General features: G+C 38.3%; 3 protein-coding genes across 3 annotated transcripts; all 3 read right to left on the bottom strand.

Moving 5' to 3' along the window:
- Window positions 1-122: 122 nt before the first annotated feature.
- On the bottom strand, window positions 123-2,586 carry LOC137576684 (uncharacterized). Its single transcript, XM_068289930.1, has 3 exons — window positions 2,086-2,586; window positions 1,852-2,024; window positions 123-1,293 (listed from the first exon to the last, which is right to left on the bottom strand). Exons 1-3 carry the CDS (start codon window positions 2,366-2,368, stop codon window positions 154-156), a joined length of 1,596 nt encoding a protein of 531 aa, XP_068146031.1. The 5' UTR covers window positions 2,369-2,586; the 3' UTR covers window positions 123-153.
- Window positions 2,587-2,718: 132 nt separating this feature from the next.
- Vps25 (vacuolar protein sorting 25) lies at window positions 2,719-3,491 on the bottom strand. Its single transcript, XM_068289933.1, is given in 3 exon segments — window positions 2,719-3,271; window positions 3,345-3,361; window positions 3,363-3,491. Coding segments are annotated over 3 exon segments (525 nt in total). The 5' UTR covers window positions 3,396-3,491; the 3' UTR covers window positions 2,719-2,796.
- Window positions 3,492-3,895: 404 nt separating this feature from the next.
- Cirl (Calcium-independent receptor for alpha-latrotoxin) lies at window positions 3,896-15,002 on the bottom strand. The gene is made up of 13 exons (XM_068289929.1): window positions 14,477-15,002; window positions 14,305-14,378; window positions 13,039-13,090; window positions 12,461-12,650; window positions 10,909-12,389; window positions 10,620-10,847; window positions 10,346-10,559; window positions 9,965-10,205; window positions 8,487-8,652; window positions 8,201-8,430; window positions 8,034-8,131; window positions 6,143-7,972; window positions 3,896-6,074 (listed from the first exon to the last, which is right to left on the bottom strand). Exons 4-13 carry the CDS (start codon window positions 12,493-12,495, stop codon window positions 5,591-5,593), a joined length of 5,007 nt encoding a protein of 1,668 aa, XP_068146030.1. The 5' UTR covers window positions 12,496-12,650; window positions 13,039-13,090; window positions 14,305-14,378; window positions 14,477-15,002; the 3' UTR covers window positions 3,896-5,590.
- Between the last annotated feature and the right edge of the window lie 229 nt (window positions 15,003-15,231).

Below are 15,231 nucleotides of genomic sequence, written 5' to 3' on the forward strand. Positions count from 1 at the left end.
CTCCGAATTTCTCAAAATAGGCGAAGATTTACTTCAAATTATGATTTAAAGGACTTTAAAACATTTCGTTGTGGAACTTTATCCGCTTTCGAAAGTAAAACAAACAACTTTATGAAATCATATATTTTTTGTAGTTTTTATTTTTGTTTTTTTCTAATAAGCAGCAACGTCATGAACGCGACGGAATCTTTTGCCAGCCTCCCGCAATGTCATGCCCCGAGTCTCTGGCATTATGACAGCAAACGCTATCAGAGCCACAACCATGATAATGCCGACAGCCACAAAATAGCGAAACTCGATGACAAACACATCCAAAAAGCTGACCAAGACAATAATGTGTATAACCTGCTCAATGCAAACGATTAGAGCAATCAAATATGGTTTGGTTTTCATGGGAAACGCTTCGCCCAGATATACGGATGAGGTGGCAACATAGATGCCAGCAAAAATCTGAAAAGCCATGCAAAGATGACTCACCTGAGTCATGAAATACCAACTAGTCTGATGCGTTGGTTCGCCATAGATGCCAGCTATGCTCAGCATTAAAGCAGCCATGCAGATTAGACCCAATAGCGAAGTGAACTTACGCCCTGGCCAATCGGAGAAACCAACACCGAGAGCGGCGCCAACTAAACGCAGCAGGCCATAAACAAATAAGGGCCAACCGTGATTGTAACCCAAATACTCATAGCTACTCCATAATAGAGCGCAGGTCAGTGGAGTCGAGAAGGAGAATGCCACAATACTGCGAAAGAGCAGCATCTTTAGGAATGGCATCACCGATGCAGCCAATTGATGGCCAATACTCTCCGATTCTCCCTCAACCACATACAATTTGGCCTCACCGTAGGTTTTATCCAATAAAACATCCGAGCACAGAGGTCCGCCCAACAGAATACGTTGACACTCACGACCCTTGGACTCTTGATTGCGGGTTATATAAAAGGTCGGCGATTCCACAGACATTGACAGACTGCCCAGTGCAATGGCCGAGAATATAATGCCAAAGATTCCATGTACACGATTCGAAGCCATATTCAAATATTCATATTCCCATTGGGAATTATAGATCACTTGAATGGCCATGCCCAGGCTAAGACCCAATTGTTCAGATCCACTGACAAGTCCACGATTGTTGGGACTGGCCGCCTCCGAGCTGTGTATGAGAAATGGTACCGTGATCAGGCCAATGCCCACTCCACCCAACCAGCGTGCTGCCAATATCGATTCATACTCATATGGAGCACTAACAAAGATAATGGCATCGATTAGTTCCATTATATTGCCAAGAACCTGCAAAAAGAAGAAGAATAAACACACCCATTAGAGGCCATAAATTTGTAAAAAGAATTTAAAAACAGGTAGCAAAGTTAAATTGACAGATAGATAAGATACTAGATAAGAACTTTTAACTATGAGATAGTATAATAATTTAATATTTTTATTAAAAAAAAAATTAGTCAGATGATTGTAACGCAGATAAAAAGTCGTTTCCGATATCATAAAGTATATATACTTTTGATCAGCCTAAGAAACTGAGAAGATATAGCCATGTCCTTATGTGCGCCGCGTTTTCTGCCTTATTAAGATAGAGTATGGCAAATGCTCGGGATCAAACTACTATACTATATATAGCTGATATAGAAACGATCGTTCAAAAATGAAATATATAGAAAAAAGTGAGAAAAAAACAAGTGAAAAATAACTCATAAGTTGGAAAAATCTATGGCTATTGCGACGCCGATTTTTATCCTGTTTAAGAACTTAGAAAAATTCATCATGAAATGGAACTGATTCAAGGAAATTTATAGAAGAAATAGATTTTTCCTAGTAGTTATTATATATACTTACATAGAAAACAGTTTTGGGTAAAAACTGCACACACAATGAGGCAACAACTGCTCCAATAATGACACCTATAAACCAGCTGTAATTATATTCAGGTGTTATTTCGAAACCTGAGAAGTAGCTCCAGCCCAAGCCCTGTGCCATATCCATGCCGCCATAAATAAATAAAGTTGAAGCTAAGAAAAGTTATAAAGAGAGAGATTAAATAGTTTTAAGACCTAAGATTCTAAAGCTTACCTGTTCCCACCATTTGCCTTTGCCTCTTCTGTGATTGAGAGTTATTATTGATGACTACATTTACATTTTGTACTTGTGGTGGTGGAGGGGGAGGTCCTGCAGGGGCAGTTGTTACATATATTGTTTGAGTTGTTGTTGTTGGTGCTTGTACAACTGGAGGCACAGAACCCGTCACAAAATATGTTGTATTTGTCGTCTGTTGTCCATACGTTGGTGGAGGTGGTGCCCCGAAGTGTGTCTCCTGCTGGGGCATGGGCCCCGCGGTAACATAAGTCTTTTCCATTATATAAAAACAAAAAACTTATTCCTCTTCGAGAGGCTCTTTCGTTTCGAGTGTCTGTATGATAACTGACATTACATAGAAAATGTATAAAGAACACCTTTGCTTTCGGCATATCGATATCTTAATAATATATAATACACACATTTATATATAGATATCAGTAATCAGTTGTTAGATACATGGGGTATTCTATGGCCCACAACTTTTGCTGTGATTCATGGCCAGAAATGTCAAAGATTATGATAAGTATAAGTGATTGATACTTTTCGATTATCTATAAATAATGTAAACAGATAGATGATGACTAAGCATAAGCATAAGCATCTTTTGGATAGAAAATTCGCATCCAATTTCAACACTTTCCATTTGTTCGGTTTATTGTTTATAAAAAAAAGAAGGCCATTATCACAACAAGGCAATGATAATAATTAGAAAAACTTAACACCATGGCTGCCATCCATTTCGATGAGCTCGCATCTGCCCTTCTCCTCCAGCAAACGGAGGGCATTGACTAAGACCGCTTCATCCACTCCATGAAATGACTGCTGTGTGGTATTCTCACCAGAGGCAATCTCGTAAAGAGTACAAATACTATTAGTTTGTCCAGTTTCCTGTATCCAATCGTAGACCATATTGCCATACTCTTCTAGAGTATACCAATACACTTGCCACTCTTGGCGCCTTTTGTCCAGTGGCGCGGCATGGCCACTTTGCTGCAATTGCTCCAATATCAATAAAATCAATTCCGGCGATAGCCGCCGTTTAAGTGTTTCATTGTGATAAAGCGGAAAGTTCTGTTCATTAATGCTGAGTGTAAATCTATTGAGATGTTTGAGGTATTTGAGAAAGAGATCTGTCCAGACTTTAAGTTGTTGTTGTCTGGTTTCTTCATGGGGCTGGAGACTGTCAAAAGAGCGAGAGAATCCATATGAATCTACATGCAATTTTATGGGACAAATGGTCATGAGCTACTCACGTGAAGAAGGGGGGGAAATGTATACTCCCAGGGCCATTGGAAATCACTCATTCTAAGGGGGAAAGGGATTTAGTAAAATTTATTTATTTGTTGTTTTTCTTTTGTCTTTTAATTTTGCAACATCTGTGTGTGAGGCAAGACTTTGGCGACCACTGAACTGGTTCCCAATGGTTTCATCAGAGCCCTTAGAACTACTTTCAAATTGCTGGTTCCGTTTGAATGTAACGGGAAAGAATAACGGCTTTGAATTTTAAAAAGATTTGTTCACTTTCAAATTAATTTCAAAACTAAAACGGTTTTAAACGCAAATCGTTTTGAAAATAGGAAAAAAAGTTTTGACCATTAACTAACCATTACACGATTTCAAATCAATATTAAAATACTTTGAAATTCGATAATGAACTTTCAATTCAAAAACCAATAAAGCGTTTTCGTTTTGAAATATAAAATTTAATTTTCAAATCGCTTTGGTTGATTAAAAAAACATATTTCTTTAAAAACAAAAGTTTTTAAACTCAATTCCAACAAATTCCAGTAAAGACGACGTGGAATTTCCATTTTCATTTGTTTATTTGTCTTAATTAGAAAAGTTTGTGTACATTAACATTTTTTTTTACTTTGGGGCGAAAATTTTTGTTTGGTTTTAGTTTTCCTATTTGTTTGCGAAAAAAAGTGTGAAAAAAAGAAAACATAAAGAGACACAATATACATTCAGATTTATGTATTTTCCTGTTCCAGTAGACGCAACACTATATATTCAATATTCAAATCATTTACATTCAATCCTCATCTCAATGCAAAATCATTCAACTTTATGCCCAAGTGAATCGTTCATTCTACATTAATCCATTTACATTTATTTCAAATTTGTCAATTTTTTTTTTTTGTTGTGTTTGTGTTGACAATGTTTTTATCCGGGTTTTTACTCTATTATATATTTTTCAAGTTTGTTTGCTTAAGTTTAGTAATCTTTGCTAAAGAAATGTCTCTGTCAGGAAAGGGTAGGGAAATGGGGACGTGTTTTTAGTTAGTTTTTTGTGCCTTTTTCTATATAATGTGTTCTGAAATATCTCTCGGGTGTTTGCACTTTTTACTTGTTATTCATTTATTTAAAGTGTCGTACAGAATCCAGTTTGGTTTTAGTTTATTATATATATATATATTAAATATATATATATATATACTTTAGCTTTGTTCTGTTACAGTTCTCTTTATTTTTCTTCTTTTTTTGTTTAGTTCCTAGTTAACAAGTGAGGTTTGCTTGAAATCATTCATTGCTAGATAGGTAAAGTTTCCATTTGTTTTTTTTTTTTGTTGTTACTGAATCGATTTTTGGTTTTTATATATATTTTTTGTTTTGTTTTTTAGTTAAGTTTTTATTTTGTTACAAATAATAAAGCAATCTAAAGAAAAATACATACATACATACACATATGTGCTTATAGCATACATACATATTAACTCTATATATATATATATATAATTATATATCGGATGAAAATGTACACATCGACGAAATGCTTTAATCTGGTTTTAACTCTGTTTCTCTGCTTTCTAAAAAAAAAACACACACAAAACTAAGGATAGCAAATATTGCAATAACAAATGGCATAAAAATACATAATTGGTTCAGTTCTAGAATATATAAAAAGAAAAACAAACAAACAAATTCTGTGTGTGTGTGTGTTTCGATTTCAAAAACTGACAAAATTAAGAAATCGGAATTCTGTTGGGACTGATGGACATATTGCCGCATAATCCGCTTTTATATTGTACACTTATTTATATATATATGTATATATATAGATAAACTACTTAAAAATGGCATGTGGTGACATTATACATATACAGTACATACATTCAATTTCTTTTTTGTTTTAAATTGGTATAAAATAATGCATGCAAGTTAATTTTTTTTTTCTTTTTTGTTTAGGTTAAGCTTGCCTTCCTTTCTGTTTTGTTTTTCTTTTAGCCTAAGATCTAGATTATACATTTATAAAGTTTTTTCTTGATTTTTGTTTTGTTGTGTTTTTTCTTTCTTGTTGGTTGGTTTCAATTTGGGATTCTCGAATCACTGCACGTATATATATATATATATATATATAGCATGATGACGAGCATGTACCATGCTCCATGCTCCATTAATTATTTCGACTAAAGACTAATACTAAAGTGGGAGACCTAAGCTATATAATTTTTGCCTAAGCTGTTTGCTGTTTACTCCTCCGTTCCGCTGTGCGCTCTCTTTACTTGGCCAGCGGCTCTAGGTAACAGCGTACTGTGTTATTCTCATCCAGCATTGCCGATAGATGACGTGGTTGAGGATGCTGCTGTTGCTGCTGATGGACAAGCGATGAGGAGGTGGAGGAGTGGAGTGGAGGATGCATAGGATTACTGTGCGATGTATGCGACGACGATGATGTTGTGGACTGCGGTGATAGTTTTTGCAAATGCTGATGCTGTTGCTGTTGCTGCTGACGCTTCTGGGCGGGTGTCTGATTGGCCGGTGGCAGTGGTGGCCCATGGCCAAATAGCTCATTTACCGCCAATCGGCCACCACGCATGGAGCCCTCACCAACGCCGCCGCTAACCCCAAAAACCGCACCATTCTGTTGATGTTGATGTTCGGGATGCTGCTGCTGATGATGCAGATGATGATTATGCGGTCCATTTGGTGGTGCTACACCCGCTCCATAATCCAATGGGGCACCGTTTTTGCGTAGCTGACGTCTACAGGACAAAATGAGAGATAGAATTTAAGGATTATAATATAAGGGATTTGGAATTTGTCTACTTACTGAAACCGTCGCTGAAAATCTTCATCTTGTAGCGCCATCAGACGACGCATACGCTCGTCACTTTGTGGGGGCAAACCATGTGCCATTTCCATATCATCCATATCGCTTTCATCATCCTCCTCTTCTTCCTCCTCATCACAGACGTTATCTTGCAGTTGTTGGCCAGCAGTTGGCTCCTCATCATCTTCCTCCTCCTCATCATCGTCGTCGTCATCATTGTCGGCTGCACAACGTCTCGCAGATCTTTGTTGAGCCAATTGTTGCTGATGTTGCAGTTGCTGCTGTTGGAGTTGTTGATTTCTGGACGAAACACTGCCACCACTTAAGCTACCAGCATAGCCACCACCGCCACGATTTCCACTGGCAGCCACAGCGGCGCGCATATTATTAAAGACCCCGGTGCCGACACTATTGTTGTACACCTCATCGACATCAAAGTCACCGACTTCATAGTGCTGGACATCCGAATTGCGATTGCTTAGGATCTCCTCGTATACTGGACCATCGGCGGATGATCCACCGCCTGCCCCTGCTGCAGCTGCTGCTCCGGCACTGCCTTGATTGTAATAGGCATCGCCCATGCCCAGATCACAGTTGGAATGCTTATTTCTATATTGACGCTGCATAAATTCCTGCTGATATTGCGCCATATGCGGCGGTGGTGGCGGCAGTTGTTGCTGCTGTCCACCGCCAGCGCGTCGCTGTTGCAAATGCAAGAGATGAGCATGCTGTTCCGCTTGCTCCTCATCGGAGGAGAGTTGTTGCTGCTGCTGCTGCTGTCGCCTCTGTTGATAATACGCCGCTGCTCCAGCTGATGATGGGGGATCCAAGGCTTCAGCATAATGTGGATAGGATTGTTGCTGTCCTCCTTTGGTCTTTTTATACGATGGATAGAACAACACTTGCGATGCGGCAGTGGCACGACTATGGAGCGAACCACTTGGTGAGGGTGGCACCGCTCCGGCTCCACCTCCAACGCCACGTTTCTTTTTGCCATGATGATTATTATGCTTCTGTGTCCAATAGAATACCTCATGCGCTTGCTGTGGCGATGAAGCGGCTGCACCACTCTGATTGTAATATTCTCTGGGTGGCTGCTGTTTCATTCCTCCCGGCTGTCCCGGTTGTTTCCAGCTGTAGTAATCTGGCTGATGGTAATAAGCTTCTCCGGGAACTTGTTGCTGCTGCTGCTTGTGATTAAATATGCGATGCGTTGAACCAGCTGAACTTGTTGGCGAGGCGTGGCCCGTGGAACGCAGAGTTCCTCTTTCCAGAACAACATGACTACCGCCAACCGATTGGGCAGATGGCGTAGTTGCTTGCAAAGTGCCCGAAATCAAACCACTCTTCAGTGTCCTCCTCTGTTGGGCCTCATTCAGTTCACAATCGGACGTTGCTCCCATTATGGCATCTTCTGTAATGGCCATATGCTGCTCTTGCTGCTCATGGTCATAGACTTCTTCTGGTAACTTGGATTTCTTGGCTGTTCCTGTGGGTGGCATCACTCCGCCCACACCCACACCGACACCACCGCCACCACCAGGTGGTGCCACAATCCCCGATGAAATCGAAGTCTTGGAGCAACGTAAGCATTTCGGTAACCAAGCATGTTGTCTCACATATTTCCTATACTCCCTACGTATCTTCTCATTCTGTATGCAATGGAACACAAATACATATAGCCCAAGTACAGTATTGAAGCATATAAAGCAATAGCCATAAACACTGGACACATCATCATCCATTTTCGCTCCACGCAAATAGAAATAGGCCGAACACCAAACGGCACTCAACAAGAGAAGGAACACAAAGGAACATCTTATATCGAAACTGTGAGAAAGTAGATAAATTTGAGTTTAAATTGAGAGACATTTGCTTTGTTCCAACTTACCGGACACTGGCCAAACGTGTATGCTCTTTGGTCTTTAAGCCCGTGCGACTTTTCTTGCACATTATAAACCACGACAAGAAGGTATAACCAATGGCAGCCTAAATCAGACAGAAAAACCAAACAATTTAGCGATCGACTTGAAAGTGTTACCAATTAATTTCACTTACCGTAAAGAAGAACAACACTGGAGCCACAAATGTGGCATAGAATAAGCCATTAGTTTCCATTAGCACACAATAATCGTTTTGAGTATAAGTGCTGGGATTTATAATCAAGGAAATGGCCACCACAGATAATGATAGGCCATAGGATAATAGGTAATAGCAATTCACTTTATGCGTTTGATCCACTTCCAAAAGTAATTCATCCGATGTTAATATTGAATACGAATGAAAGGCTAACAAGGAAAGCAAATTAAATATCTATTGGGAAAATTCCTCCATCTCCTCTTACCTTCATAGCAAAACCAGGCAGTGCCCGATAAGATGGCGCAATGTAGAAAAACGGGTATAAAACCACAAAAAATGCTTGTTTCGGTCTGTTCAATGCCCAGCAGAAAGAGCAGCTCAATGGCCAAGAGGCAAATATAAATGTTGCTATAGATGGAAGTGCGCGCAGACTAAAGTAAAAAGAGTTCAAAGTTGATAGACAGAAAAAGAAAAGTTTCAGTTTTCAGTTCAAGTTCAAGAGTGGTTCAAAAGGGGGCGTGCGGCAGGCGGCAGTCGGAGACGCAAATAGTTCTTAATTTAGTTTTATATAACAAATTACAATTTTGAGTGGTTTTTTGTTTTGGTTGGTGGTGAAAAAAAATGTAAACAAAAAAATTTTAAATATAATTACAATTACAAGGAAAAACATATACAAACATTAAGAACAAGACACGAAACAAGCATAAAACAACATCAACAACAAAAAAAAAAAAAAAAACTATGATTACAAAACACACACAAAAATTAGTCACATTTCGCTGGTAGAATTTGTTTTATTAAATTAAATTAATTACACAAAAAAATGAGCAAAATGGTTAATCAAACAAAGAGAACAAAAGTCAGTAAGGTGTTGTGTTAAGGCATGCTAAAAAAATGGAAAACTTAAATTATGACAAATTACTAAGTTATTAATATACTAAAGTAAACTATAAATAAATGCAAAACTAACTAAAAGAGAAAGGAGAAAGACTTGTTCTAATGTCTTAGAGATTTAACAATTTGAGTTACTTATTGAGCTATATCACAGCCTAGCCTATTCTTGTATATATATATATAAATCTCAATATCTATTTCATTTTTTCACCACCACCACCACTTATATTGTATATCATCCATGTTGGCATCAACATTTAGATTTGGATTCCGATGATGATTATGATTAGGATGATGATAATGATGTTGTTGATTTAGATTATGATCCTGTCCTTGGAGATTATAATTATGATTGATATTCAAATTGTTTGTGGCCGTTGCATGTTGCTGCAATGCAGCAGCAGCAGCTATTGAAGCAGCAGCAGCTGCAGCTGCCGCTTGTTGTTGCTGATGTTGTTGTTGCTGCTGCTGCTGTTGATTATGATGTACATGATGTGGATGTAAATTCAAATTTAAATTATTCATTTGCTGATGATTTGATAGAACAACAGCAGCTGCTGCAGCTGCTACAACTTGTTGTTGTTGTTGCTGCTGTAGCTGCTGTAGATTGTAATTCAAATTGTTACGATGTGAATTTCGTATGGAATTGTGTTGTATGAAATTTGTATTGGTTTGCATTGAATTGATGCCATTTGCATTTGTTGCTGCCTGACTAATGGGTGTGGTCAATGTAAGAGATTCATGGGTCTGATCGCGTATATTATTCTGTTGACGTCTACTGCTGCCTGCCCTTTGCTGATGTGGCAATGTTGTTGAGGAATTTCCACCTCCTCCTCCTAATCCTCTTACCTTGATAAACACTCCGTTAAAGAGCTTCAGCGTTAGCAAAGCAATCACTATGAATATCACACAAATCGCAATGCTTATATAGATAAATATACGCATATTCCCATCGAACATGGTGAACAGAGAATGCTGATGTTCATCTACAACATCCATGAGTATGGCAAAGTTTGTTAAATGCATACAACTGCAAACACTGTGGGTACGATTGGTGTCCACCAGATTGCAACCATTGGCTGACCAGGCACTGCAAAGATAAAAGATAATTAGTTATTTAGCTTGCAAAATAAAAATATATGACCTCTATATTCTATTTTAATTAGTTTCTACGACCTAATTCTAATTTTTCCTAAAGGTTATTAAAAGAATATATGGTGAAACACTTACTGATCAATATAGTTCCAAAAGACACAGGTGGGATTGGTTACATTCTCGGTCTTCAAATGTTTTAGTGTCAATGTGATGGGTTGCGATAATTGTATATGCCGACCTTTGCCCAAACTGGCGGAAATAACTTTACTATTTAGTATACGTAAACGTTGTTGCATATCTCCCCCAGCATTGACATCACTATCGTTGGCCAAGATGGCTGTATTACGCACTAGAATTGGAGAATTAACTTTAATTTTCAATCTAAATATTAGTTCAATTGACTTTTTACCATAACTACGTGCGGATTTCAAATCAAAATGATCATAACTGGGCTTTAGTATGGACTCTAGGCGATCAAAGGCAGCAAAGACAATGCGCACTAGTCCCCCTTCGCTATTCTCGATGAGAGCGGCGCGTGGCAACTCAATGCGATCCGAACTGAGGGGCCATTGATCGGAATCGGGAAAAACAACACTCGATTGTATGGTTTTTGTTTCCAGCACACGCACCGAAAGCACTGAAAATAAAGGTAAATTTCCATAAGTTTGAACTATGAGTCGGCTTCAAAATTAACTCACATATATTCTTGACTTTCTGAACAACACTACGCTCCCTTATAATGGTATCGGCCAGCAGAAAGGCATTATATTCCAGGCCTGTAAGCAGAGAGGTGGCCACACGCATTTGATCCTCGGGATTGAGGTCCAACCAAGAGGATAACTGTGATTCATCCAATAGATTGGAGCCCGTCTTGACCACACAATGTAAAAGTTCCATTATCATGGCCTCACGTTGCCGCTGATCGGGAAAAGTTTCCTTATCGTGAAGCATTTTCTCGGATACGGTTTGTATAATCTTGGTGGTAACTAACATATCCCCGCCATAGAGCGTCTTACTGGAAGTCACTTCGGACATGTCATTCGCGATGGATATCAGGGATGAATCCCTTTGATTTACTCTCATTTCTAGGTTGTTTAACCAAAGACTACGACATTGGGTCAGATCGGGAGTGAGGGGATGCCAAGTGGGTTCAAAATTACGTTGCCGTTGATTCACCTTGTGGGCCATGCTCACTGGAGGCTCACAATTGCTGCTATTATGCTGACAATCTCCGGCTGTGGGCATTGCTGTGGTGGCCAACTGTTGATCATCATCGTATTCATCATCCAACCAATCTGTGGGTATTCTCTTCATTAGAACACAACGCCATTTGGCTATGCCAGCCGCACCGCCCGGACATGGCTGAACATTAACATCGCCCACTCGTGTCATGTTCCAAAAGAGATTACGTGCATGTGTGGGACCACAGAAGAGTTTCGATTCATCTTCACCGCCTCCCGCCATGCCAGCGGCATTTAAATTGATATTATTTATAGTTCGCACAGCGCTGCCATTGCTTGTAATGGGTGAACCACTGCTGGCAGTTCCTGGTGTACGATTGGGTGAACTTTTTGTAGTCAGTAGAGTGCCATCATCTGAACCAGATCCTCCCACACCGGTTAGTATGCGTGTATTAGAAGGAGCTGTGGCATTATTCGCAGCATTTGGTAATTTTCCACTCGCCTTGGTGGGTGGCAAAGACTCATCCGTATGATGATTATGATGATGATGCAATTGTGGCGGTGGCGGTAAACCATCATGTCGTCCACTTGGATTCTTGGTCGTTGTGGTCGATGATGATGTGGCCATTCCTTTTAATCTACCACCTGGTAATGTGGCTGTACTTCCGCCCATCGTGGGCGTGGCATGTGTTGCTGGAGATGGGGCCACATTAAATATCCCACCATTACCATTAATGCCCACCACACCCGACAACGTGGGTAAACGTGGCGGCGGTGGCGCATTATTAGGTGGATGTATCAATCCACTTCCATTACCAAATATCGGTGGCCCATTATTGAGTACCCAGGGCGGTGGGCTTGGACGATTTGTTGTCGTCGATGTTTGAGCTGCTGAAATGCATTGATAATGCGCCTCCAAATATTTATGAGTCCCCGGACAGGGATCACCAAACATGCTAGTAGCAGCCAATACACTGCAACTTTGCTTATGAGAGCATCTAAAACAGAAAATAGAAGCAAGTCTTATGCTGTGGACAAAACTTTCGCATAGGCTTTTCTTTAACCTCACCTTGAATTTAAGACAGTTAGACTCTTTGGGAACATGCAATTGACACTCCAATCTACATTGCCATGATCATTGCATATGGTTATTGAAAATCGTCCATAATTTGCCCGTATCAAATTGATAAGATCGCCTGGTTCGCATTCAATTGTCAATTTCTTACCTTCACAGGCGTAGGCAGTCTGATATTTGGGCGCTGGAATTTATTACATCAAGAAATAACATAAGTTCACCATCCAAAAAAGTTCTTAAAATTTGTTGTATACAGATATATATATATATTTTATGGTATATAGAGAGAGAATTGATTATTAGCGTTGCGTTGATTTGTTGTAGTTTGGTTTGGTTTGGTTTTTTGTAGGATGATGATTATCTGCAAAGACACTTACACAACTAGATATAGGGAAATGCATATAAATATAGAATGTAATGGTTGTTTAGCATGATACACGCTCTGATTATCTTTTACGCTCGTAGCCGTGGATATACTTAGTATGTGTGTGGTTTGTTTTTTGGTAGATTTGTTAGGCGATTGTTGGGATATGCTTGGCTAGCAAGTAGAATAGTATAGTAGTCATAAATACCAAATCCTCCTGCCAGTTTTTGCCATCAGTTAGGACATCGAACAAGGAAACACTGCAAAGAAAGTAAGGAATTAAATGATTTGGCTATATTTGAAAGATATCAATTGATTTATAATGTTAAATATAATGATGTCTTTATGTAGCTGCTGAAAATGTCTTAAATACTTTCAAATAACTTTATAGAATTCAGGAATATACATACATATCTAACCAATACCTTTGAAAGGTTTAAGCCTAATTTTAGTTTATAAGTATTATTTCGGTTTATTGAAAATTGAGTATAAGCAAAAAATCTCGTTATATCTCGGGAGTGCTCAACCTCAGAAAGAATTATTGGAAAATAAGTTTTGAAACTAGCAAAACATGCATTTTTTCAGCTTGAGGTCAATCTTCAAAGCGAAAATTATTTTTGAAGTAATAATTTAGCATTATTTGGATGCTTTTTTTGATCAAATATAGATTTACGAATCTATTTTCGATTCAAAAAATTGTTTGAAATTCGATTCAAAAAAGCATCTAAAATGTGTTTCGCAAGTTACAGAATATGTCTCTATAATGATGACCAGAAAAGGATTCGAAACTGATTCATATGCAAATTATCAAAAAAGTTGGTGCTGGGTTGATTCTTTTTACCGACAAATGTGTCATTTATGATCAAAAACGATTTACAAATGATATTGGGAATTTTCATGTCTATTGATGTTGGTAAGAAAAATAGTTGTGGACAAATACTATACGAATATAGCTTCCCCTTAACTATTTGAATTAGACAGAGGATTCGAAAGAGGAATGATCAGATATTGTCAAAAAAGTGAATAGGCACATGTCCTGAGTGGAATCGAGATAATATATGTTTGGTCGGCCTGTTAAAGAGGTTAGACTGCTCTGGTATACAACTTTTCTAGCCACCGATAATATCAAAGTTGACCCAACCTTGTTCAAATTTCATTGGGTAAGTAAAAAAAGTTGACTTAAACTAAAACATTTAGACTGAAGTTTTTTGTTGCACTGTTAACAGTTAATGTATTTTATATAATTATTATCATTTAGTATAATATGATATCTAGTCAAAAATCATATTCAAATTATAGCTACATATGTAATAGTTAATCAAATAAATAGTGAAATAAATGTATATAATATGATATCTATTCGAATATCATAATACATATATGTTTGTACATATGTGTAGACTTGAATAACTTTCTTTGTTATACTCAACAGACAAATTAGTTTGACCTATTTGCAGGTCAAGGGTTAACTTACCGCTGCCTTTCTCAATCTACAGCCATTAGTGACTCCTCAGCCAAGTAAGTACTTCAGCCATAACTCAGCTTTATCTGGAAAAACCAATAAAAATGAAGAAAAAATCCATTAGTTGGGTAATTATTTACACACACATACGCACACATGGATAGAGGGAACTAAAAATACACACCATTCTCTTTCTTTTTCTTCTGTTTCCATTTTCACTTCTCCATTGCTGCAGAACAAAGAGACAAAGAGTTTTCGTCGTTCATCGGACTCGTTTTCTCTGTATACTCCAAAACGGGTGAGTGGAGGGAGGGTTTAGAGAAATGCAGTTGCATGATAGAGAAAAAATGCGACGCGGACGCCTACGCTGACTGCGCTGCTGCTTGTCTGTTCATGTTTTTTTGGTGCTTACTTGGGCTTGGCCATTGGAGCACCCTTTGCGTTGATTTTCTTTATACCATCTGGACATGGCCTTAACAAATGAATAATTCCACGAAATTTCCACCATAGAGTTTGTAATTTTACTTTGATATTTTCTTGTAAAATGCATTATTTGTTGAGAAATTTGAGTTTTCTTCTTAAAGAATTTTTCTGCTGACGTAGACAAAGGCTAAGTCTGGCTTTGACCTCAGGTACTTGAAATTAAATTACTAAAACTTTTTAGTTGCAATTATGTTTGTTTTTTTCACACACTTTACTTTATTTTTTTTAATTTTAACAAATTTTTTTATAGTTTTAACTAAGTTTTAAATGCGTTTTAGAAAATCACTCCGTTTTTTTGTAGCTCCACTTTCGAAAAAATTCTGTATACTATAACCAGTGTTGCCAAGTTCGCCTTTTTTGCGCCCCATCTGTTAATCGACATTATCGGAGCAAGCCTATCGGTTAATCGACATTATCGGAACAAGCCTATCGGTTAATCGACATTATCGGAGCAAG

The sequence above is a fragment of the Drosophila tropicalis genome, unplaced genomic scaffold (genome assembly GCF_018151085.1).
Source record: "Drosophila tropicalis isolate 14030-0801.00 unplaced genomic scaffold, ASM1815108v1 contig_593, whole genome shotgun sequence".
NCBI lineage: Eukaryota > Metazoa > Arthropoda > Insecta > Diptera > Drosophilidae > Drosophila > Drosophila tropicalis.

Excerpts from the sequence above, each read along its gene's own strand:
- LOC137576684 (XM_068289930.1), bottom strand. The coding sequence starts at position 2,368 with ATGGAAAAGACTTATGTTACCGCGGGGCCCATGCCCCAGCAGGAGACA. Across the intron at positions 2,025-2,085 it reads AAGGCAAATGGTGGGAACAG|CTTCAACTTTATTTATTTAT; the intron begins GTAAGCTTTAGA and ends AACTTTTCTTAG. Across the intron at positions 1,294-1,851 it reads TACCCAAAACTGTTTTCTAT|GTTCTTGGCAATATAATGGA; the intron begins GTAAGTATATAT and ends TTCTTTTTGCAG.
- Cirl (XM_068289929.1), bottom strand. The coding sequence starts at position 12,495 with ATGTTCCCAAAGAGTCTAACTGTCTTAAATTCAAG. Across the intron at positions 8,431-8,486 it reads TGCCTGGTTTTGCTATGAAG|CCTTTCATTCGTATTCAATA; the intron begins GTAAGAGGAGAT and ends TTTCCTTGTTAG. Across the intron at positions 6,075-6,142 it reads GATTTTCAGCGACGGTTTCA|ACGTCAGCTACGCAAAAACG; the intron begins GTAAGTAGACAA and ends TTTGTCCTGTAG.